This window comes from Mandrillus leucophaeus, unplaced genomic scaffold (genome assembly GCF_000951045.1).
Source record: "Mandrillus leucophaeus isolate KB7577 unplaced genomic scaffold, Mleu.le_1.0 Scaffold323, whole genome shotgun sequence".
Classification (NCBI taxonomy): domain Eukaryota; kingdom Metazoa; phylum Chordata; class Mammalia; order Primates; family Cercopithecidae; genus Mandrillus; species Mandrillus leucophaeus.
In genome coordinates, this window is record NW_012103399.1 from 717,235 (window position 1) to 741,908 (window position 24,674).

General features: G+C 54.7%; 1 protein-coding gene across 1 annotated transcript in view; it reads left to right on the forward strand.

The window, feature by feature from the left end:
- The window catches only part of LOC105545271, a 54,024-nt gene that overhangs the window by 24,992 nt on the left and 4,358 nt on the right, over window positions 1–24,674 (forward strand). Inside the window, exons 10-24 of the mRNA XM_011988129.1 lie at window positions 1,212–1,378; window positions 2,773–2,885; window positions 4,675–4,756; window positions 8,691–8,828; window positions 11,159–11,321; window positions 13,733–13,971; window positions 14,597–14,737; window positions 16,170–16,283; window positions 16,384–16,512; window positions 17,489–17,650; window positions 19,297–19,569; window positions 22,421–22,589; window positions 23,445–23,629; window positions 23,814–23,934; window positions 24,083–24,160. Coding sequence (XP_011843519.1) covers window positions 1,212–1,378; window positions 2,773–2,885; window positions 4,675–4,756; window positions 8,691–8,828; window positions 11,159–11,321; window positions 13,733–13,971; window positions 14,597–14,737; window positions 16,170–16,283; window positions 16,384–16,512; window positions 17,489–17,650; window positions 19,297–19,569; window positions 22,421–22,589; window positions 23,445–23,629; window positions 23,814–23,934; window positions 24,083–24,160 — 2,274 coding nt within the window. The remainder of the gene's footprint in view (window positions 1–1,211; window positions 1,379–2,772; window positions 2,886–4,674; window positions 4,757–8,690; window positions 8,829–11,158; window positions 11,322–13,732; window positions 13,972–14,596; window positions 14,738–16,169; window positions 16,284–16,383; window positions 16,513–17,488; window positions 17,651–19,296; window positions 19,570–22,420; window positions 22,590–23,444; window positions 23,630–23,813; window positions 23,935–24,082; window positions 24,161–24,674) is intronic.

Consider the following 24,674-nt stretch of genomic DNA (forward strand, 5'->3'; position numbering starts at 1 on the left):
GCTGTCCACAGTCTGCTGTCGCCACCTCTCGGGACGCTTTCTGCCTGTCGTTAACATTCCTGGTGTCTCTGACAGCCCGGTGCTCCCGGGCGTGGGGATTGTGTCCCCTCTCCTCATGCCCTGCACATAGTAGGTACATGTGGTTGAATGTTGAACGAGGAAGGAAGGAAGCCTTTCCTGAGGCCTTCTGCATGTCCCATAAGTGGTCCTCTCCCGTGTGTTACCCCATTCACTCTGGACGCTATCCCCTGAGGCGGGCGGACTATGCCCACCTCATAGATAAGGAAGGTGAGGCTCAGAGCTGTGGAGCTCATCCACCCTGCTGGCCAGATGGGAGGTGCTGGAGCCTGGCTGAGTGTCACCTGGGCCTGAGCCCAAGCGGTGAGCTGCACCCCACGGGAACCTGGCGTCTGACGTAGAGTAGGCGCCATCTGTTTGCTCTGGGACTCCCGGACGTGATGGATTTCTCTGTGTAGCAAAGGGAATTTAAGTTAAAGAAGAAATTCCTACCTGTGAGCCAGAATCTCCCGTTCTGCAGGGGGTGATGGGAGGGACGGGACCCTGCAGCCAGGGCCGGGTGGCTGCAGGTGGAAGTCAGTGGCCGCAGTGGCCATTTGTGGAGAGCACACCTCATGCTGATTCCTCTGCAGGCTACTCGGATAATCCTCAGGAATCCCTGCAGAGAAGCCTTTCATCCCGCATCATTCAGAAAGCACTCACTGCACCCCCGCTGTGTGTCAGGAGCTGTCCTAAGAGAAACCCCGCCCCCAGGGACTGAGCTTCTGGTGGGGTGAGAGTATGGGGAGCAGGGACCCAAAAAGTGAGTGAGTGAGGTCATTTCAGGTTGTGCTGGGAACCACACTCCAGGGAGATGGGATGGAGGATGCCTGGCAGCAAAGGATTGGGAGGGACTTCAGATGTGCAGTCAGGGGAGGCTTCTTGGAGGAGGTGTCATTTCAGCAACTTCAACTTCAATGAGAGAAGGAGACACCCAGACCTAGATCCTCAGGGACACATTATGATAGGTGATGTCAAGGAGGCTCAAAATGGTTGACCCCACCCAGCCCCCACGCTGTGGCAGCCTTGCCCTTTCCTGCTGGTGTTGTGTTTGAGGGCCACAGGGCATGGCCTCTCCCACAGTCTGGTGTGCTCCTGGACTGGGAAGGGAGGTGAACCTGTCTTCAGTAGCCCATGCCATTCTCTGCCTCTAGAGACCCAGACCCAGGCCACGATAGCCCTCCGTGGCAGGGACAGTGGAGTCAGCATGGACCTGGCAGCCCTGGTGGCTTGGCCACTATATGGCCCACTGCAGCTGGTGGCCAATGCCAGCCATGCAGTGCCTGCTCTCCAGAGGCTGGGCCTGCCCTTCACCAACCAGGTAAGGAGTGGGTGGGGCAGGACCTCCCTCCAAATTCTGTCCCTTCTGTCCAGTTCCTGGTGTGCAGAGGACCCACTGTGTGCAGGGTGGGTGGGGACGACCAGGCCTTGGGTTTCCCCAGTACTTTACAGTTTACAAAGGCTTCCTTCATAATTGCTGTAACTGCTGAGGTCTGCTGAGCAGTCTCTGCGTTCCCAATCACAGGGCTGGCGTGGGTGGGTGCCCGGGGCCTCTCCTGGCTCCTGGCCTGCGTACTTCTGCCCTGCAGTCTTGGGTCAGAATCAAAGCTCCTGCTTGTCAAGCGCCTGCCCCGTGCCCAGCCCCCTTTAAAGGGATGATGGGCGTTCGTTAGTCTCATCCTCCTAACGCCCCAGAGACAGGCAGGATGGTACCATCCTTACGAAGGCCTTCTCTGGTGTTCAGATCCCAGCCCTGCTGCTTGCCAGCTGTGTGGCCTTGGGCAAACTCCTTCACCTGTCTGTGCCCTCATCTCCTCATCTGAAAAATGGGGACGATGATATTACCTATAATGTGGAGGTTGTGAGGATCGAGTGAGTTAATCCCATTAATGCCTGCGTAGATGCTTAAGAAGCACCTGTTGTGATGAAGGGGAAGATGATGCTGATGGTGTGACGATGACTATTATCATCATCATCTCTGGGTCACATGTGAGAGTGTGGGCGACTTGCCCAAGGTCATCTAGCAAGTAAGCAGCAAAATAGGGACTCAGACTTGGCACCCTGGCTCTTCCTCTTGGTGTCCTCCTGCCTCGGAGAAGAGGAACCCACATGGGGCCATGACCTGACCACTGTCACTTGGTAGAGCTCGTCCTGCCTAGCTGGGTCCTCCTTCTCCAACACAGAGCGTATTCCAGAGCCAGGCATTAATGCTTCTTTCCCAGCCTGTTTCAGGTTACCCAGCAACCCCTGCCCCACTCCATTCTGCTGTGGGAGTAGGGGCAGCTCCCGGCGGGTCAGGGGGCCAGGCTGTCACCCCTCCTGCAAAGGATCTCTGCCCGGTACCCCACAGCTGAGTGGACTGGATACCCCGTGCCCCTGACTTCATCTAAACCCTTTCCTGGCCTCGAGGTTAGGTGACACGGAGTCCTCTAGGGAGCACATGCTCTGCCAATGTCTGGGCTGCAGCTGTCCTTTGGGCTCCCTCGGTGGGTACTGCCAACCTCAGCTGCAATCGGGGCCGACCGTGGCCCTGCATCAGCATCTATGAGAGTGTTGGATGAGTCGAGCCTGCAGGGCTTCTGTGGCTCCCAGGCCATGCTGGGGTTGGGGACAAGGACGTGCTGTGCTATAGAGCTTGGCTGGGGTCCCCACCAGGCCTGTGAGGCTCCTCAGGCTGTCTACATCCGCACATCTCACAGCCTGCTCCCTCCTCAGCTCGTGTTCCAAGGACTCTGGGAGGCAGAAGAGATGAGCTCCTCGCTGCAGCTGACCTGTGATTCTCAGGCCACCTTGGTCCTTGACGTCCGTGGCCAGAACCAGGCAGTCAGGTGAGGGGGGCCCCCAGGAGGAGAGGAGTCGGGGGAGGAACCATTGGCTGGGCACCTACTGTGCACCATCGCTGGACACAGCCCCTCTCAATCCTCTGCTCAGCCCTGCTGCATAAATATGGGTACGAAGGCTCAGAGAGGCCAAGCGACTTTTCCAAGGTCACACAGCTGTAAAAATCCCTCAACCTCTCCAGGCAGGGAACTGATGCGTTCTTGGCCTCAGAAACGAAGTGCATCCCAGGCCCCAAACACTTATTAGTAACTATTAGTGCCCTTAGGGCTGGGGGCCTGGTGAGGTGCTTGGTGCTCCTGTGTGTGCACTAAGTCAGGGGCCACCAGCCAGGCTCTAGGGCCCGGGTCTCAGCAGTGAGGGAGGGGGTGAACAAGCCACTTGTTGAAGGGATAGATCAATGGTTCTCACCTAGGGGCGAGATTCCCCCCAGGGACTTTCAGCAAAGCCTGGGGAATTTCTGGTTGCTACACCGGGGAGGATGACACTATGAGGGTCAGTGTATAGGGGCCACAGATGCTGCTAAGCATCTTACAGTGCTCAGGACACACCCACGACTGTGAAGTCCATGAGCCAACAACCGTGCCAAGGCTGAGACGTGGAGGTGGAGAGGAACCTGATAGGAGGGTACAGCACCCTGGAATTAGCAACATGGGAGACAGGCCTGGCACAGTGGCTCACACCTGTAATCCCAGTGCTTTGGGAGGTCGAGGTGGGAGGATTGCTTAAGCCCAGGAGCTCGAGGCCAGCCTGGGTAATATAGTGAGATCCCCATCACTACAAAAAACCTTTTTTTTTTTTTTTTTTTGAGACGGAGTCTTGCTCTGTCACCCAGGCTGGAGTGCAGTGGCATGATCTCGGCTCACTGCAAGCTCCGCCTCCTGGGTTCATGCCATTCTTCTGCCTCAGCCTCCCCAGTAGCTGGTACTACAGGTGCCCGCCACCATGCCCGGCTAATTTTTTGTATTTTTAGTAGAGACGGGATTTCACTGTGTTAGCCAGGATGGTTTCAATCTGACCTCGTGATCTGCCCACCTCGGCCTCCCAAAGTGCTGGGATTACAGGCGTGAGCCACCACATCCAGCCTACAAAAAAATCTTAAAAATTAGCCTGGCATGGTGATGCATGCTTGTAGTCCCAACTGCTCAGGATGCTGAGGCGGGAGGATCACTTGAGTCTGGGAGATCAAGGCTGCAGTGAGCAGAGATGGCACCACTGCACTCCGGCCTGGCTGACAGAGAAAGACCCTGTGCCTAGTGAAGAAAAAAAGAAAGAAAGAAAAACGTGCAGACCATAACCACCCTGGCCTGGAGGAGTGAGGGGAGGGGTGCTACGTGAGGAGGATCCCTGGGAGGGAGCCAGGGGGTTAAAATCCTGTTGTCCACACCCTGCTGGAGCTCCCAAGGGACCAACCCAAGAAAGCTCACTGATGGGCTCATGGAAGACTTGAAGCCCAGAGCCATGCTTAACCCTTGATACCAATGGGGAAACTGAGGCTCAGAGAGGGGCAACCAAGAAGCTTGCCCCTGGTGCCAGAGCTAGGCAGAGGCCAAGCCGGGAGTCAAATCCAGGTAACTTGGCTCCAGAGTCCAGCCCTAACCAGGGCACCATATGGTCCTTGGACCTTGGAGTGTGTGAATAGCCCTGCATTAGGCCACTGATGTGATCCTGGCTCTCTGACCCTCTTTTGGGGAAGTCGACTTGGTCTCGACCTGGCCCTAGGGGCGCTGGACAAGGTGCCATCTCGCCAGCTTCAGGCCTTCTCTTTTTTCCTTCTAGCAAAGAGCTGCTGTTCTCAGGCCAGCATCGCCTCCCCTCCCTCCTGGGTCGCTGCCCCAGCTCTGCCTCAGCCTCAGCTAAGGTAACTGTGCCCCAGCTGCCTGGCTTCTAACTGGTTCCAGATGCCCAGCCCAAGGTGGGAGGGAGCCAGGCCCCTCTGGGGAGTGTTAACGCATGCACATCTGTTCGCCAGCCTGCAACAGGCTCCGGTGGGCAACCCTCGGAAACCCCTGGCTCCAGCTTTCCCAAACACACCCAGGTTTACATTCCTGGGCCAGCCCCCGCGGCCCCCAGTCAGGCCCGCGAGCCCTTCGGGAGATGGGGAAGGCCTCCTTACCCAGTGCCTGGCGCCTGGCATTGCCTCACCCAGCCTGGCACACTTGTAGAGGCTGGAGCAGATGATACAACCCTTTGGAGCTGCGCCAGTATCACCCCCATCTCTGCCCTGCATGCAGGTCTGCAGCGGGGGTCGTAGGAGTGGACAGGAGGGCCCAGTAGACTTAGGCCAGGTTCCTCTGTCCCCCTGAGCTGTCGTCTGTGCCCAAATCTGGAGCTCCTGGAGGGCATGCCTAGTGCCTGGCACAGGGCCCAGCACACAGTAGGTGTTCAGTAAAAAATAGGGCATGAATAGGTGAGTGCATGCATGAATGGTCACATCTGCCAACTGGTCACTTCATTTTGCTACCAGCCACCCTGTTTTGGTAGGCTCTCCCCGTCCTGGCCCAGGCCGCCTTTGTTTACAGAGCGCGTGCTGTGTGCTGGGTCCCCTGCCGCATTTACACAGGATTTTGGAGTTCCTCAAACTTCACTACAACTGCATAATCATTCAGGGAACTTCTCTCTCTCTCTCTCTTTCTCTCTTTCCTTTCTTTTCTTGCTTTTCTTTCTTTTATTTCTTGCTTTTCTCTCTCTCTCTTTCTCTTGACAAAGTCTCTGTCACCCAAGCTGGAGTGCAGTGGCACAATTTCGGCTCACTGCAACCTCCACCTCCCTGGTTCAAGTGATTCTCCTGCCCCAGCCTCCTGAGTAGCTGGAATTACAGGCGTGCACCACCACGCCTGGCTAATTTTTATATTTTTGGTAGAGACGGGTTTTCACTGTGATATCCAGGCAAGTCGCAAACTCCTGACCTGAAACGATCCACCCATCTCAGCCTCCCAAATGTTGGAATTACAGGCATGAGCCACCACGCCCAGCCTTATTTTTTATTTTTAAAACTTCTTTCTGACACAGGGTCTTGCTCTGTTACCGAGGCTGGAGTGTGGTGACATGATCATAGCTCACTGCAGCCTCAGGCTCCTGGGTGCAAGTGATCCTCCTGCTTCAGCCTCTGGAGTAGCTGGGACTACAGGTGGTACCACCACACCAGGCTCCATTGTGGGAGCGTCTTAATTTTTTCCCAAGTTTTATTTTGAGTCATTTCAACCTATATAAAAGTTACTGTAGGACAGTGAACATTGACCAGTTGTTAATATCTTTCCATATTTCTTATCTATCTTACATAAATTTGTATCGTCAGATACATATTTTTTCTGTATCGTTAAGAATTAATATAGAGATGTTTCTGAAGGCATCACCTTTTTATTCTGAAATACTTCAACTATTTCCTGTAACAAGGATATTTTCTGATTTAACACAATAATTACAACATTCAGGAAATTGAACGTTGAAGTAATACCTTCATTTAATGTACAGCCCATATACAATTTCCCAGCTTTCCCACTAATGTTCTTTCAAAAAACTGTTTTGTTTTGTTTTGTTTTAAATCCGGGATGCAGGCCAAGATCACACAGCATGCGTAGTTGCCATGTTTTTTAAATTTTCTTAATCTAGAACAGAGGTCTACAAACTTGTATTGTGAAGTAAAATGTGTGGGGGTTGCAGGCCTTACGGTCCCTGTTACAACTACTCACAATTGTCACTGTAACAGAAAAGCAGCTATAGAGGATATGTAGGTGAATAGACGTGGCTGTTACAATAAAACTTTATTTATAAAATCAGGTTGTGGGCCAAATTTGACCCAAACAGCAACTCCTGATCTAGAACATTCTCCTTCTACACCCTACCTTTCCTTACCCAATGTTTTATTTTTTTATTTTTATGTTTATTTTTTTACTTTTTTTGAGATGAAGTTTTGCTCTGTCACCCAGGCTGGAGTGCAGTGGCATGATCTCAGCTCACTGCAACCTCTGCCCCCTGGGTTTAAGCAATTCTGTTGCCTTAGCCTCCTGAGTAGCTGAGATTACAGGCTGCACTACCATGCCTGAATAATTTTTGTATTTTTAATAGAGATGGGGTTTTACCATGTTGGCCAGGCTGGTCTCGAACTCCTGACCTCAAATGATCCGCCCACCTCGGCCTCGCAAAGTGCTGGGATTACAGGCGTGAGTCACTGCATCCGGCCCTCCAACGTTTTATTATATAATTTTTTAGATGCTAAAGAATTGAAGTAATTTTGTGTTGAATACCCACATACCTAGATTTTCCTGTTAACATTTTATTTCACATAATCACATAGCTCTTCATCCATCCATCTTATTTTTGGATACATTTCAAAGTAAGTTGCAGATACAATTCCCCCTAAACATTTTATTGTCATTAACCACCTTAAAAAAAAAAACCCAACCGGATGCAGTGGCTCACACTTGTAATCCCAACACTTTGGGAGGCCGAGGCAGGAGAATTAGTAGAGTTCAGGAGTTCAAAACAACCTGCAACCTAGGGAGACCCCGTCTCTACAAAAAATTAAAAAATTAGCCAGTCATGGTGGTGTGTACCTGTATCTCAGCTACCCGGGAAGTCGAGGTATGGGAGAATTGCTTGAGCCCAGGAGGTTGAGGCTGCAGTGTGTCATGTTCACACTACTATACACTCTAGCCTGGATGACAGAGCAGAGCCTGTCCCTGTCATAAAAAAAAGTCCTACATTGGCAATTTTGAAGTGTCCAGGAAGTTATTTTGCAAAACATCCTCCTAATGTGGATTTGTCAGATTGTTTGCTGAAGATTCAAGTTGAACATTTTTGACACGGGGTATCACTAATGTCATGATGCATTTCGTGAGATCGTTAAAAATACCAGCTCTTAGATGGGTGCAGTGGGTCACATCTGTAATCCTAGCACTTTGGGAGGTTGAGGTGGGTGGGTCACCTGAGGTCAGGAGTTTGAGACCAGCCTGGCCAACATGGTGAAATCCCGTCTCTACTAAAAATACAAAAATTAGCTGGGCATGGTGGTGCATGCCTGTAGTCTTAGCTACTCAGGAGGCTGAGGCAGAAGAATCACTTGAACCTGGGAGGCAGAGGTTGCAGTGAGCCAAGATTGTGCCACTGCACTCCAGTCTGGGTAACAGAGCAAAACACCTTCTCAAAAACAAACAAACAAACAAACAAACAAAAAAACAGCTCTTGAACATCTGCCCAGAGACTCCATTTTTGTAGGTTTTAAGTGGGAGCCCAGAATCTATATTTTTAGTAAGTTCCCCCCGACCAGTGCTTTTCAGACAACCTGGAAGTTAGCATTTCATACAATTTTCACAACAACCCATAATAAAATAGGTGTCCTTATCCGTGTTTTTGGATTAGAAGGCTCGAATGGTTAAGAAACTAGCTGGAGATCACTCACCTCTCAGTGGTAGATCCACACTTGGAGTTCTGTTGTGTTTGATGCTGACACATGCCCAAGTATAGTTATTTCTGCTAGACTGCCCCCTGCTGTCTGCAACAGTACTACAACTAGAATTCTTGCCTGCTGGTGCCAGGCTGGTAGATATTTTCAAGTCAGTGTTACAGTGGGGAGGGCATAAGGATATAGTTGCTATGGACACACTTGATGGCCTAACCTGTGGCTTCAAACCCTGACATCATCAAAGTTCATCCATCCCAGGGATCTGTGGGTCTTTTGGACCTGGGACTTTGGGAGGCAGAGCCCTCAGCCTAGAGCCAGCATCTGCTGGAATGTTCCACCAGAGCCCTGATAAGGAGCTCTATCGTATTTTTTTGTTTTTTTCCTGACCCAGCTACGCCACTCCAAGGGTGAAGTTCAGAGCATGTTCGCCTTGGGCGTGGAGGAGCATCATTTTCACATCAGCACCCAGCAGATAGCTGCTAAGGCCAGTCTCACCAGCTTCATCAAACTGGAACAGACCTTCCTGCAGGTGCGTGAAGGTCAGCCCGGGGCTGGAGCACGCTGGGGGATGGGGGGCTTCTGGGACAGCCCTTTGAGAAAAGAGAAATTGTCCTAGTGTCCTGGTTCCTGGGAGGAAGGACAGGCAAGGCTGTGAAATGGACAAAATTTGCTGGAATGGATTATCAGCTGGTCTCTATATCCATCCATCCTTGCTTTTGCATGATTTATTGAGCATCTACTAGGTGCCAGGCACTATTTCAGAAGCTGGAGTGTGACCTAAAACAGAACGATCAATCCTTCCTCTCGTCAAGTGTCCACTCTAGCGGGGGAGATTGACTCCCTGAAATCACACAAACGAAATATGCCAAATAGTAGTATCACATGGAGAAAACATAGTGAAGTGACTGAGAGTGACCAGGGAGCTTATTTAGATTAGGTGGCCAAGAAAGGCTTCACTGAAGAGATGACACATGAGCTAGCAGTGGATGATAAGCACCAGTCATTTGAAAATCTGGGGGAAGGCCGGGCATGGTGCCTCACACCTGTAATCCCATCACTTTGGGAGGCCGAGGCGGGTGGATGACCTGAGGTCAGGAATTCGAGACCAGCATGGCCAACATGGTGAAACCCCGTCTGTACTAAAAATACAAAATTAGCCAGGTTTGGTGGCACATGCCTATAATCCCAGCTACTTTGGAGGCTGAGGCAGGAGTATTGCTTGAACCGAGGATGTGGAGGTTACAGTGAGCCGAGATTGCACCATTGCACTCCGGCCTGGGCAACAGGAGTGAAACTCCATCTCAAAAAGAAGAAAAGAAAAAAAAGAAATCTCTGGGGGACGGGCATTCGAGGCAGGTAAAGAGACTGTGGTATATATACACCATGGAATACTACACAGCCGTGAAAAAGAATGAAATTCTGTACTTTGAAGCAGCAGGGATGCAATTATCCGAAGTGAACTAGCTCAGAAACAGAAAACCCAATATCCCATGTTCTCACTTATAAGTGGGAGCTAAACACTGAATACACATGGACATGAAGATGGAAACAATAAACACTAAGGCCTCCAAAAGGGAGGAGGGTAAGAGGGAGCCAAGGGCTGAAAAATTACCTGCTGGGTATGATGTTCAATATTTGGGTGACGGCTACGACGGGTATGCTAGAAGCCCAGTCCCCACCATTACACAATATACCTATGTAACAAACATGCACAGTGACCCCCTGAATCTAAAACACATTTTTTAAAAAGAGTATTCCAGGCAGAGGGAACAAGACATGCAAAGGGCCTGGGGCAGGGATGGGTTTGCATGTTTTAGGAATGGCCAAGGAGCCACTGGGCTGGAGCTGGGTGGGTGGGGAATGGTAGGAGGTGGTCTGATCACACAGGGTATGTCAGGCCACAGGGAGGTGTTTGTAGTGCATTCTGTCTGCTACTAGAAGCCTTTGAGGCCATGATCCCTCAATGATGATTTCAGATCCCTGTGACTGCTGTGTGGGGAGGGACCTACAGGTGGCAGAAGTGAGCAGTGAGGAAGCCCCATAATGGGCACAGCAATAATAATGTGTGGTCCAAGCTAGGGGCAGTAGTGATGGGTTTTGGAGACATTTAAGAGCAAACTTCCTACTCCACCCCAACAGTCCCCCTGCAGTGCCCTCAAGTCACCCTCGGTGGCACCCACCAGCAGGGACGGCGTCCGTCTCTGAGCCTTTGCACAGACTCTTCCATCTGCCTGGAATGCTCTTCCCTGCCTCCTCCCCAAGCTTGCTTCTCTTGCTTTGAATGTCTCTTGTGACCATCCTTGTCAACTTGTCCCATCATTTCCTGTCCTGTGACTATCTCCCTGGGAGCCCCTTGAGGGCCGGGACCAGGTCTTGGCTAGCTTTGTACCCAGCACTCATCACTGGGTTGGGAACATAATACCTGCTCGCTACATGATAGAGAAAGCCCATTACCAACTGTGTGCCTCCTACAAGTTCCTCTCCACTGTCTAGCCCTGGGCTGGGTGCGCCACTTGTATTATCTTGCAGAGGTTGACACTTTCTTGCCTCCATTTTCTGGGAAACTGAGGCTCAGAGAGGTTGGAAAACTTGCCCAGAGCCACACAGCTTGGTCATGGAGTTGAGAGGTAGCTGTTCTGTGCTGACTCCTGTTGGCCATACCCACCTCACCCACTCCCCTACGTTATGTTATCTGCTCATCCTTAGGAAGCATTTGGGTTTTTGATCCCCTGGCATATGCAGGAAACTGTAAATGATCCACAAATACTCCCGTTTTCCTCCTCTGCAAGCTTCTCTCCTTTCCCATTCCAGGCAGAAGCGTAGGTTAGGTTCCCCCGTGACGCCATCATTCTCTTCCAGCTCAGCGCCCTTCCCGGGGAGCTGGTCCTGCAGACCACATACGAGCGAGCTCATGGGACCCGTGTCCTGCGCCAGGTGGTGCTGTGGGATGGCCAGGAGGTGGCCCTCACCGGGAGCCTCTCTGGCCCTTTCCCCAAGCCCACCAGGAACCTCAGCCTGCAGGGTGAGTGTGTGAGGGGCTGCAGGCAGTGGTGGCCCAGTCACTCAAGAAATCATTCATGGCCAGGCGCGGTGGCTCATGCCTGTAATCCTGGCACTTTGGGAGGCCGAGGTGGGTGGATCACTTGAGGTCAGGAGTTTGAGACCAGCCTGACCAACATGGTGACACCCCGTCTCTACTAAAAATACAAAAATTAGCTGGGCATGGTGCCGGGCGCCTGTAATCCCCGCTACTTTGGAGGCTGAGGCAGGAGAATTGCTTGAACCCGGGAGGCAGAGGTTGCAGAGAGCCAAGACTGAGCCACTGCGCTCCAGTCTGGGCAACAGAGTGACACTCAGTCTCAAAAAAGCCATGAGTGAGCACCTGCATATCCCAGGTGTGATTCTAGGCACCAGGGGTCCATCAGGAAGCAAGATGGCCCAGGTGCCACCCCTCCGGGAGACAGGTATTGAGCAACAAGATGCACATAAGCAAAATAACATCAAACTGACCATTTCCACGAGTGGAAAAGGCTGTGAGAGCAAGCAGGGTCTTTGTGGGGTGTGGGCCTCCTTTAGGTGGGGTGGTCTGGGAAGGCCTCTTGGAGGAGGTGACTTCTGAACTGAGGTCTGAAGGATGAGAAGGAGCTGACTGAGGGGCAGATCTGAGCAGAGGCACTTCAGGCAGAAGGTCCCGCATGGAAATGAGCTTTGCATGTGGAGCAGCAGCAGCGCGGCTAGCATAGCTGGAATGGGGAGAAAGGATGAGGTAAGGCAGGAGGGCTGGGGGACCCAGGTCATGCAGGGTCTCAGCTCACAGAGAGGAGCTGGGGCTCATCGTGAGTGCATCCGGGCAGAGAGAAGGAGCCAGGGCATGGAAGGGGTGGCATCCCTGGGCAGTTCTGGTGCCAGGGGAGGTGAGTGCTGGGATAGCGCCAGCGACGGCAGCCATGAGTCCCAGGGTCCTCCAGAGACACCTGGAAGGGGCTGTAACTCATGGCCTGTGCAGCCACAAGAGTCAGTTTCTGTGCGAGGAACCCCCAGAGCACAGATCAGAGTCCGACCCATGACCTGCCAGGTGTGGAGACAGAGTACAGACCTGAGCCTGGAGGCATGGCTTGCCAGGTGGCCTGATAGAATCCTCCCAGTGTCATGTTTGACACATGTGTGCCCTGGAAGGCAGAGAAAGTGAGCAGGTCCCCAACATGCCAAGGCAGAGTGCATGCATGTATGTGTGCTCATGTGTGTATATGTGCACGTGTACGTGTGTGTGCATACATGCACGTGTGTGCATGCCTGTGTTTATTTGTGCCACCCTTGGTGAGCCACACAGCGTGCAGCCCCACACTGTGGTCACAGTGTTGCAGGTCGTGAGTCAGCAGGTGGCAGGAACAAAGGGTTCTAGCCCTGCATGTGGTCGGCTTCCCCAGAACCAGTGACTGGGTGATGCCCTGAGAACCAGCCAGTACCAGTGTCTCTGGGCACGGCTCCTGCAGCCCATCTGAACAGGTGGGTGCCCTTTGTACAGAGCTTAGAGGTCACCAAAGTGCAAAGGGACCTCGGGCAGCCTCCTGCTGTGGGGTCCAGGAAAGCAGGGCTACGCAGGGGCCTCAGGAGATGGGCTCAAGTGATGCAGGAGGTCAGGGCAGCTTGACTCACCTGGGGGACAAAGGAAGAAAACCCGGGGTGTGGAGGCCGTCTGTTGCAAGGACTCAGCTATGGGGTGCCACCTGTCACACCCCAAGCTAGAAGTAGAGCACAGGACAGCAGACGGTGGCATGGGGGTGTGGGGCTTCCGAGGGGGGCAGGTCACCTGTGCATATGAGGCCACTGGGAGGGATGCAGGCTGTTGGGGTTGCGGCTGGCCCCGTCAGCTCCTGATTCAGGATGGTAACAAAGTATTCTGAAACTCAGCGGCATAGAGCAAGCATAGCTCCTTCCTCACGAGGCTGTGGGTCACCTGGGCAGTTTTTTGGTCTTCCTCATGGTGAAGGTCAGCTGTAGGGTAAGCGGGCGACTCTGCTGGCCTTGGCTGGGCTCTCCTGCCTGCTTAGGGGCTGGCTGGCTGGCAGCTGCACTAGGACATCCTGAGCTGAAACCAGGCTCTCCCCAACCGCAGGTGGCACCAGCCCACAGGCCAGCAGGGTTTGTTCTCATGTGGCTGGATGGGTTCAAGGGAGGAAGTGGGCTGAGGCCTCTTAAGGCCTGGGCTTAGAACTGGTGCTTGGTCAACTTCACTGAATTCTGTTAGCACATCACAAGGCCAACCCGGGTCCAAGGGCTGGGGAGACAGATGCCACCTCTTGGAGGGGTCTCAGAGTCTCATTGTAACAGGGCTCCCACAGGGACAGTGCGGGGTGTCGAGTGGTAATGCTGACAAAGTGAGCGTGTAGCTTCTGAGTTTTGTGAAAATTATCAGGGTGTGTGGCCCCCAAGTGGCCACTTGCGTGAGCTGGCATTGGCATCAGCTGAGTCCCCTGCACCCCCTTGGCCCTGGAGCTGCTGACCTCAGCTTACATGCCCTACCCTTTGTGTGTGTCCTCACCCACCCAGTGGAGCTCACCCACGCGCTGCCCCTCCCCCTGCCACGACACTGCAGCCTCCGCCTGTCCTCAGAGCATTCAGGAGGCAGCCACCGGGATGGCCTGGTTGTCGGCTGGGATGGCAGGGACCAGGTAGGTGTCAGGGCCGGAAGGTGACCCTGGGGCAGAGCTGAACTCCACCCTGAAGGCTGAGCGGGGTCCTGGGGGCCCTCCTCTGCCCGAGGAGCCTTATTTGGGGCCAACGAGGCTGCACCACATCCCAAAGGGACTGTGGGAAAGGCACTGGGAGGGCAGCAGGAGACCTGGGTCCCCACAACACCTTGACAGCCACGGCAATGACAGTGGCTAACAGGCCCCGAATGCTTATCCTGTGATAGGTTCTGTGTGTGAACCCACACATCAGCCTCCCATCTGCTCAGTGCTATTAATAGCCCCTTGTTCAGATGACAAAACTGAAGGACTTAGAGGTACAGCGACCTGCCCGCGGCCACAGAGCCAAGGAAAGACACTGGAGGAGGAGCGTGACCTCCAGTCCCATCTCTGTCCTGTGTTTGCTCCATCTGCTCCTCTCCAAGCCTCAATTTCCTCCTCTGTGAAATGGGCTGAGCTCTCCAAGGGCCTTGCACAGGGATGCTTTGTAATCAAAGCCACCTGCCCTTGCAGCCTTGACCTTGATGGAGAAGGTGTTCTGTGCGGGTGGGAAAGAGGTGCGGCCTGTCTGGGCAAGGCCACTGGCTGAGTCTGTCTCCCTCTCTAGGTGCTGGTCTCCTCCTCCCTGTGGCTGGGGAAGAGTGAGCTGGCCGCCCACCTAGCCCTGGCTCACCCATTCAACCTCTCTTGGCGGCAAGCCGAGGCCAGTGGCCTTGCTGAGAGCAGGGGTGGCAGGCAGAGCCGGCAGGTGAGTGAGGATGTCCCAGGCGCCCTTGGCCAGGGCTGGAGGTAGGAGCCACGTGGCTGAGCCTGTGGGGCTGGGCACCTCGGGTAGGAGGAGAGTGTGTTCATCAGTGACAAGGACTTCTCCAGAATCACAGCTTCCTGAAGGCTGGGGATCTCTGGGATCATTCAATCGTTCCTTTATCAATACCTCATTAAGCACCTACTGTATACCAGGCAGTGTTTGAGGACAGCTCACATTTTAATGTGGGAAACACGTACAGGCATCTCAGATTCATCATTTATAGTTGCTTGTTTAGGGGTAGCTTTGGAGACGGCGTGAGGCAGCTGGGCTCCCCGTCTGGCTGGGTGGCCTCGGGTATCTCCCATCGCCTCTCTGAGACTCAGGTTTTTCCATCTGTGAAAGGGAGGACAATAGGCCAGCTGCGTGCAGGCAAAAGATGCTCTCCAGAATTCAAGCCAAGGAATGAATTTAAAAATCAGAAGGTGTGATAAGCACCATAAAGTAGTAAAGAGGAGCCCGGCACGGTGGCTTACACCTGTAATCCCTGCACTGTGGGAGGCTGAGGTGGGCGGATCACTTGAGACCAGGAATTCGAGACCAGCCTAGCCAACATGGTAAAATCCTGTCTCTACTAAAAATACAAAAATTAGCTGAGTGCGGTGGTGTGTGCCTGCAATCCCAGCTACTTGGGAGGCTGAGACGGGAGAATCACTTGAGCCCGGGAGGTAGAGGTTGCAGGGAGCCAAGATCATGCCACTGCACTCCAGCCTGGGTGACAGAGTGAGACTCGGTCTCAGAAAAAAAAAAAAAAAAGATGTGAGATTGAGAGGGACTGGGCAGGTGGGTGGGGGAGCTACTGTAGGTGGGTGGTCAGTAGGGGCCTCACTGGGGAGGCGGCTCTGGGATGGAAAGGAGCTGGGCTTGAGAGAAGCTGGAGCAGCAGCACTGCAGGTGGCAGGAAAAGCCCATGCAACGGCCCTGTGGTGGGAACAAGCTGGGTGCTTCAGGGAGGACCGGAAGGGGAATAAGATGGGAGCTGAGTGACTGGGGGGATGGGTGACAGGGAGATGAGGTCAGGTGGGCAGAGACAGATCACGCTGGCCCTGGAGGTCCCATTGAGGAGAGTGATTGCTTTCTATCTCTGGAAATGCTGAGTCTGGATGTTGAGGATTAGACCTTTCTTTCACCCAAATGCTTTCAATCTCCAGCCTGGGAATGGTTCTGGACTCTTCTAGAGATGGGGGGCCGGGCAGGGCAGTCTCTCCACCCTCCGTCCTAGTTCCTCTAGGGATATCTGGGGGAGGGGCACCAGCTTCTACATCCTCCCTAGTCTTTCATTTCCCAACAGAGATGGGGTGTGGGGGTGGCGTTAGCCTCTCCTCTCCCCCATGTGTCCCCCTTTCCCCACCACTGCTCTCCCATCCCAATGCAGGTGCAGCTCACCTGGAACAAAGGACAACCTGCGACGCTGCAGCTCACCTGGGCTGATGGGTCCTCAGCATACAGCACTGCCTGGGACGGCTGCCTGGCCGCCTCCCCGGGGCAGGTATGCGGGGCCTGACCGCTGCACCGAGTGTGGGGCTCGCCCTCGCTCCAGGCTTTTCGGCTGCCCCCCAGGTCATGTACCCTCTTCTGTTCCCTATCAGCTCCAGGAAGCTTGGGGCCTGGACACCCTCCAGGCCTGCGGGGCCTTAATGCAGACCCCAGCTGTGTTCATTGAACAGCTCGACCTGTCCTGGGGCCAACACCGCATGCGGCAGAACTTGACATACGAGGTGAGGTCTGGGCAGCAGCGTCCATCCTGGCAGGGAACCCCAGGTAGCTCCACCTGCAGCAGGAATGTCCAGCTCTGGGACCACGTGGTCCTGGGTTCCAGTGCTTGCGGGATCCTGGGCAACTCACTTCTCTGCTGTGAGCCTTAGTTTTCTCATCTGTGAAATAGTTCCCTTCCTAACTGGGATGTGGTGAGGGCTCTGGAAGCCCTGGAAGAAAAGCAAGGGGCCCAGCACGAGATGCAGGGAAGAGATAGTAAAGGAGATGGGATGCTAATGGGTTTCTCAGGACGGGGCGGAGGGAGATCAGGAGCTCAGGTTCCCCAAGGAATCAGGTCTGGTCTCCTCCAGCATCACTACCTGATGGGGCCGAGCACTGTTCTGCAGAGCCTGGGGCAGGAACCAGGCCATGGAGAAATGGGGAGAGCTGGCCTTGGAAGCCCCCTTCCTCCTCTGGGCCTCCCATCTGGGTTCCTGGGGCTCTTAGGCATGGCCCCCTAAGTGCTCACAGGAGAAATCCTGCCACAGGCAGGCCATGGTGAATCACACCTGTAATCCCAGCACTCTGGGAGGCTGAGGTGGGGGGATCACCTGAAGTCAGGAATTTGAGACCAGCCTGGCCAACATGGCAAAACCCCATCTCTACTAAAAAATTAAAAAATTAGCCAGGTACAGTGGCATGCACCTGTAATCCTAGCTATTTGGGAGGCTGAGGTGGGAGAATCGCTTGAACCCGGAAGGTAGAGGTTGTGGTGAGCTGAGATAGTGCCACTGTACTCCAGCCTGGGCAGCAAAGCGAAACTCTGTTTCAAAAAAAAAAAAAAAATCCTGCCCCAGAGTGTAAGGGGGTGCTGCAGCTGATGAGGGCTCTAATGGTGGATTCCTGGCACATGCTCTTAGGTGAGGGTCTCCACCTGCAGCTGGCCATGGGCATTCTCTTAGGTAATAAGCCCCTGACCTATGGGCCCTGTCATTTCAGAGGCATCGGCCATCTCAGCCAGGCAGGATCATCGCGGAGGCCACCCTGGAGCACGTCCTCGGGGCCTCTTGTAGCCGGCAGAGCTTCCGGGGAGAAGTACAGACTGACTATGCACACTGGCTGCGGCACTCCCTCCAGCTGGGGCTCTGTGACCTGCCCAGAGTAAGTCTGCCCTGCAGAAAGGGACAGCTGGAGGACCAGGGACCCGTGGTGAGGGGGCAGCAGGGAGGGTGGTGCCCACAGAATGCAGGGGTGTGAGTGAGGCAGCCAGACGCCAGCATGGTCGCTCTGCCATTTGCCGGCTGGGTGACTGGGCAGGGCGCATCTCCTCTCTGAGCCTCCGCTGTTTCATCTGAGGAATGGAAGGAGCAGCAGGTTCCAGGATATAGAGTGATGGTGAGAGTTAAGAGAGACGTGATGCAGGAATGCTCAGCCTTGGTGCCGGGCACATAAGTTAGAGCTGCTGTAGTCATGATTGCCCCAGAGGAGGTTGTTGGGACCCCTTCTCCTCAACCCCTTGCCCCTCCTGGGGTTGGTAGCGGGTTGATTGGTTCTTCCATCCACCAACCATCCATCCATTCCTTCACACATCTTTCCATCCTCTTTCCTATCTTTCATCCATCCCCCTATCTCTGCCCTCCCACGTACCCTCCCTCTCCATCAATTCATCCTCCAACCCTCCCTCCCTCACATCCATTCATCTGCCTGTCCATCTGTCCGTCCATCCATTCATCCCTCCATCCCAAGGACCCATACTCTCCTGTAAAGAGACAGATAGTAAATATTTTAGCCTTTATGAACGATCCAGTCTGTGTTGCAACTACCAACTCTACCAGTGTCCTGTGAAAGCAGCTGTAGATGATATGTAAATGAATCTATATGGCTATATCCCAGTAAAAGTATTTACAGTCTAGGCACAATGGCTCATGCCTGTAATTCCACCACTTTGGGAGGCTGAGGCGGGTGGATCACGAGGTCAGGAAATGGAGACCATCCTGGCTAACACGGTGAAACCCCATGTCCACTAAAAATAGAAAAAATGAGCCGGGTGTGGTGGCACACGCCTGTAGTCCCAGCTACTCAGGAGGCTGAGGCAGGAGGATCGCTTGAACTTGGGAGGCGGAGGTTGCAGTGAGCTGAGTTTGCGCCATTGTACTCCAGCCTGGCGACACAGCACAACTCTGTCTCAAAGTATTTACAAGAGTGGGCAGTGAGCCAGATTCAGCCCCAAACCGTAGTTTCCCACCCCTTATCTTTTCCTCTGTTCATTCAGAAAACATGTGTGTGTTTCACCTATGCCAGGCTGTGCTCTGGGTGCAGGGACTGGATAGTGAAGGAGACAGGCCAGGTGCCGGCCTCCTGGGTGGCACGTTCCAGTGGGGCCAGGAAGATACGACAAACTAGAGATGCATGGTCTATGGTCAGGGTGTGGTAAACGCTGTGCAGGAACGAAGTGGGGAGGGGGGCAGGGTGTTGCAAAAGGGGCCTCACTGGTGAGTGTGGGCCCTGCAGAGGGAAGGGGCCTGAGGCAGGACTCTGCCTTGAGGAACATGGGGAAGCCCTTACAGAGGGAGCAAGGGAAGTGAGGTTGGGACAGTAAAGCAGGCCACGGGCCATGCCAGAGCCCGGCCTCTGTTTTCAGTGCAGGGGACAATGTCTGATTTGCATTTCTTAGAGGTCAGCTGTGAGCTGGGGCAGGTGTGGAGGCTGGGAGGTGGCAGCTGCTGCTGCATTCCTGGTGCAGGGGATGGGGGAGAGGAAGCTGCTGCCCCCTGTGCCTGCCTGACACCTAGACTCTCTCGTCCCAGGCCCTCTTGGTCGCCGGGGAGCACGTCCTGGGCCAGGGTGGACTCCTGCTGCGTTCCCGCTGCTACCTGGGCCTCGCACCAGACCCAGACCACGGCCTGCACCTCAGCCTGACCCTCCGAAACCACAGCAGGCCTCATTCAACTGACTTCTCCGGGGTGCTGGAGGTCAGTGGCCAGGATAGGGCTGACAGTCCCTGGGGAAGATGTCCCGGATTCCCTCCCGTTCCTTCCTGGCCAGGAGGCCCCCAACTGCCTGGGTGGCCCCGCCATCTAGTGGCAATCTGAGGAACTGCAGACCAGCATTCTGGATGGGGCCAGAGCTTCACTCTGGGTAGGGGGATCACCTGCTGAACCTCAGGCCTGGCCCTGGCACCAAGACAAAGCAGCTTCTCCACAGTCCTGACACCCGGCCCTTCCTATAACGAAGAGGCAGAGGCTGGGCTGCCCAAGTTTGAATCCCAGCCTAGCTGCCTCCTGGCACCTGAGTTTCCTCCCCTGTAAAATGGGTATAATAATTGCACTGGCCCTATCTCCCATGGGGTTAATATTGCAAGGATTAAATATATTCATAGGCATAGATCGCTTAGAGCAGTGCCTGAGAGAAAACAGCCACAACGTAAGTATTTGCTATTAGCCATTATTGGCACCATCTTCTCCCCTGCCTGCCTCCCAGTAGCTTTGGGAAGTAGGAAGGGGCAGAGTTGGTCTCCAGTGCCTACTCTACCCCAACCTGGCCAGGTGATCGTGATCCCAGGAAGGAACCTCTCTGAACATCTGTTTCCTCATCTGTAGGAGGGTGAAATCAGATATTTCACAGGGTGGGTTTTAGGAGTCTGGATACCGGTTCCTGCCGCCTGCATAGCCAAGGCACATGACATCGCAGGTGCCCTGTCGGCATTTCCATCCACCCCATCTCCCTGGCTGGGTGAACTTGACCTCGTGACTTTACTTTGCTGAGCCTCAGTCTTCCCCTCTGTCAAATGGGAACAAATACCATCTCCCTTGCAGAATCGTTAAGAGGAAAACAGACATTTGTACATCTGCACATGGCAGGTGCTTGTGAGATGGGAGATCCCTCCCTTCCCGGCATCTGAGCTGGATGAGGATGGCATTTCTGGGTTAAGAGTTCAGCAACCGTGGCCATTTCAAAGGAGCTTCTCCTTCCAAGGTTCTTGTTCTTCGGGACTGACTGTCACTTCCCCATTTCCAGCCAGGCCCCTGGCTGACCCCATCTCTGTAAACCCCGTGCCCGATGGAACTGGAGCCCTGGGAGTGAACCCATGGTGGACACTCAGCAAGTGGCCGGTCCCCTTGCTTCCCTGTGCCCGATTGATTTGGGACCGCTGCTCTGGCCCCTTCTCACTTGCTCCATTCTGGGGTCTGTGGAGTGGTCAAAAGGCTTTCCCAGCCTTGTTTGTTCCTCACCCCAACTCAGTGGCCCTGGGACAGATGAGGGACGGATTCAGGGAGGTCAGGCACTTGCCAAGGCTGCACAGAGGCAGGCGTGGCCCTTGCTCTTCAGTGACAGCCAGCGGGGCTGAGCTCAGATGCTGGGAGCCATCCGGGGCCGACTCCACGTGGTCTGCAGACTGTGCCCTGCCCCAGCCTGCCTGGCAGGATCACATGGGTGCTCAGTGACATTCCACAGGAGTCCTGGGTTGTAGCCCTGTTACCAACCTGGATCTCCTCAGAGATCGACATGCTTCTGCATGTTTAGTAAGCACCCTGCATTCGATTCCTAGGGCTACTGTATTAAATGGCCACCAACTGGAAGGCTTAATGCAGCAGACAGGTATGGTGTCACAGTTCTAGAGGGCAGAAGTCCAAAAGCAAGTTGTCAGCGGGGCCACACTGCCTCTCAAAGTCCTAGAGAACATCCTTTCGTAGCACCTCTAGCTTCTGGTGTAACCCATGGCTGCGGTGGCATCACGCCAGTCTCTGCCTCTGTCCCACGTGGTGGCCTTCTGCCTTCTGGGTGGCATCTTCACATGGTCTTCTCACAGGGACAGCATTCATTGGGTGTGTGGCCTACCTTCACCCACTATGGCCTCAACTTGATTACTTTTGCAAAAAACCCATTTCTAAATAGCATCACGTTCACGGGTATAGAGGGTTAGGACTTCAACATATCTTAGGAAGAAAATTCAACCCATGACAGACACACGTGCACACACACACTCACGTCCTGCTAAGTTTTGTGAACCATTGTTCTGTATCATTTTACAGATCTTGGAGCTGAGGCCTAGGGAGGGTGACACCCTTACTGAAGGGTGCACAGCTTGTTAGCTGCAGTGTCTGGACTAGAATACAGGGTAGCTGAGCCTCCCTCCCCTGCAGGGCCTCCTCCAGGCTTGTGTTCTCTTGGGGCCTCTGAGCCTCTCTCCCACCCCATTCTAGACTCACCTGTCCTAGTCCCTGCCATGCCCCCAAGGTTGGGCGCCTGCAGGGATTTAGGTAAACTGCCCAGTGCCTGGGGTGTTATGCCAGGTGTACCCACGTCTCCTTGAACTTGCTTAGACCTTTGCAGTGGTTCCCATGCAAACTCGGAAAGCCTGGGCTGTAGCAGAAACACCAGGGCACTGGGAATGTTAGAAATGCCAGGGCCCAGGGCCCCCCAAAACCAATTAAATCAGAGTGTCTGGGCAGGGTCTGGGCAGCAGCCATCTCTCGGCCACCCTGTGGGTGGCTGCTGCTGGGTTGGTGGGCTCCTAGATGGGTATTTTAAAAATGATTTCTTATGAGACTGGCCGAGTTTTATATTTTTGGTAGAGGCAGGGTTTTTGCCTTGTGGCCCAGGCTGGTCTGAAACGCCTGGGCTCAAGCGATCCACCAACTTTGGCCTCCTGAAGTGCTGGGATTACAGGAGTGAGCCCTTGCGCCCGGCCCTGAGTATACTCATAAGTGCTTTCTGTAATGCGGCACTGGGAGCCTTAGGTAGGGATATGGCTTGGAGAACCTGGTGCCCTGGAGGTCCTGCATGGGTATTGTGCCTTCCCTCGGTTCCCTACAGGTCCAACCACAGCCTCCCTAGCCAGCCCCTTCCTGAGCCTGGAGCGGGCAGGGGAGAGACCAGGGACAGGGCCTGGGTCAGACTCCACTCAGGTCTCTGCCGTCCCCCTCCCAGCTTCGTGGCTCCAAGGCTCAGCAGGTTGGCCTACTGGGCCGTGTCTCCACCTCGGCTTCTCAAAGCCTGGTCCGATTGGAGGGAAATGTGGACAACAGAGAGCAGAAAGTGAGACTGTCTGTGTTCCGGGCCCCAAGCTGTCTCCAGGCCTCTGTGGCGCATGAGGAGGGTGAGTGGCAGCTGGGTCCCAGCTCAGCTAGCTGGGCTACGGCCCCTGTTGGCTCAAGAAAGGACAGGGGTCTGGGCATTAAGATCTCAGAAGTCAGGGCTGGGTGTGGGGGCTCATACCTGTAATCCTAGCACTTGGGGAGGCCGAGATGGGAGAACTGCTTGACGTCAGGAGTTCAGGACCAGTCTGGGCAACACAGTGAGACCCTGTCTCTACTTTAAAAAAAAGTGGGGGGGTCGGCCAGGTGCGGTGGCTCACGCCTGTAATCCCAGCACTTTGGGAGGCCAAGGCAGGAGGATCATGAGGTCAGGAGATCAAGACCATCCTGGCTAACACGGTGAAACCCCGTCTCTACTAAAAACACAAAAAATTAGACGGGCGTGGTGGCAGGCGCCTGTAGTCCCAGCTACTCGGGAGGCTGAGGCAGGAGAATGGCGTGAAACCAGGAGGCGGAGCTTGCAATGAGCCAAGATTGAGAGCGTGCCACTGCACTCCAGCCTGGGCGACAGAGCAAAGAAAAACAACCTGGTGGGGTGGGGGTGATGGGTTCCTATCCCAGCTGCTGGGAGTGAGCTGGGATCCTGTCCCTGTACTCCTGCCTTGGTGTCTCAAAAAAAAACTCAGGAAACCCCATTAGGACTTCATGGCATCCCTGACTGCCATGTCGGGGGAGGGGACAGAAGAGGGGGCTTCAGGTCGCTCAGGAAGTTGATTTAGTTGGTGCAGCTCAAGGTTCTCAAATCCTAGGGCCTTGAGGCTTGGCCTGGGGCAGTGGGGAGCTACAGAAAGCGGTGGAGGAGGAGTGGGCCACGAGAGATATGGTGGGGGCACCAGCAGGTCCTTTTCTGGCTCCAGGGGGCAGAGAGGAGAGTGTGGTGCTGCGGGCATGTGCCCACGGGCGGACAGCTGAGGCGGAGGTCCTGTTCCGGGATGGCAGGCAGCCCTTCCAGCCGCTGGGACGCCTGACCCTGCAGGCTGCCAACCAGAGCCTCCTGCTGGCTGCGCACGGCTGTCAGGGGGCCCTGCTGGGCCATGTGGAGGTAAGAAGGCCTGGGCTGGGACACAGGGAAAGGGTTACCATTCTCTTCCTGGGCAGAGGCCCCCGTGCCAGGAGCCCTGAGCCCTTGGGGTCCAGCTGTGCCCAGAAACCAGGGCAGACGACCCCAGGGTGAGGCCCACACCTGCCGCTGGCACCAAGAACCTTGTCTACTTCATTCCTACAAGGCCCCAGCCTCTTCCTCTGTCCTCACAGTCCAGGATCACAGCAGTTGGCTCCCAGGTGCAAGCCCAACTGGAAGAGAAGATTCAAGGCTTGGGTGCCTCTGTGAGAAGGTTCCAGCAATTGGTGGGTAGCACGGGAGGGGAGGGTGGGGGCCCAGGGTGGAGAGCTCCCCCTCTGGCCTGGCTTGTAGCACCCACTCACCAGGCGGGAGGGTCTGGGGCTCTCTCTGCCCTGGACCTCACCCTGCTTCTGCCTCGGTTTCCCTGCCCAGGTGCAGCCGGCAGGCACCCTGGACGGCGTGGCAGGCCTCCTTCTGCAGCTGTCCCAGGCGGGGCGGGAGGCTGTGCAGGCCAGTGGTTGGGCGGTAGCCACTTTGTGGGCCCGGAGCCAGGCACTGACCCAGCACCTGCCTCTTTACCTGGAGTGGCTGCAGGTGGGGCTGGAGCAGCTGCGGGATGAGCTGGAATGTGAGTGCGGGAGGGGAGGGCTCAACCCCGTGTGGAAATTAATGCCCCGCCCCGGGCCCTAAGCGCTCACATTGGCCTGTGCCACTGCTTCAGTCAGAAAGGTGGCCTCGCTTCCCGTGGGCCTGCAGCCCAGCTGTGTTTAGCCCCCTGCCTTATTTCTTACAGCTCTACAGCCTTCGTTTTTTCTTGGTCTGCTGTGTCATTCTTATAGGGTGTCCAAGCTCATATCCCTTACGCCTGCTGCCTAGGTTTTTTCAGTCTGCCGCCTGCTTTGAGTATACGGCCTTGTTTCTGTGAAGCTCACTGCCACAGCATCTCTTTCTGGTTCCACGATGAGCTCAATGTGGCCATGTGGTTGGTAAACGCTCACACCTGCTGCTCCAAGTGGCCTCCTGG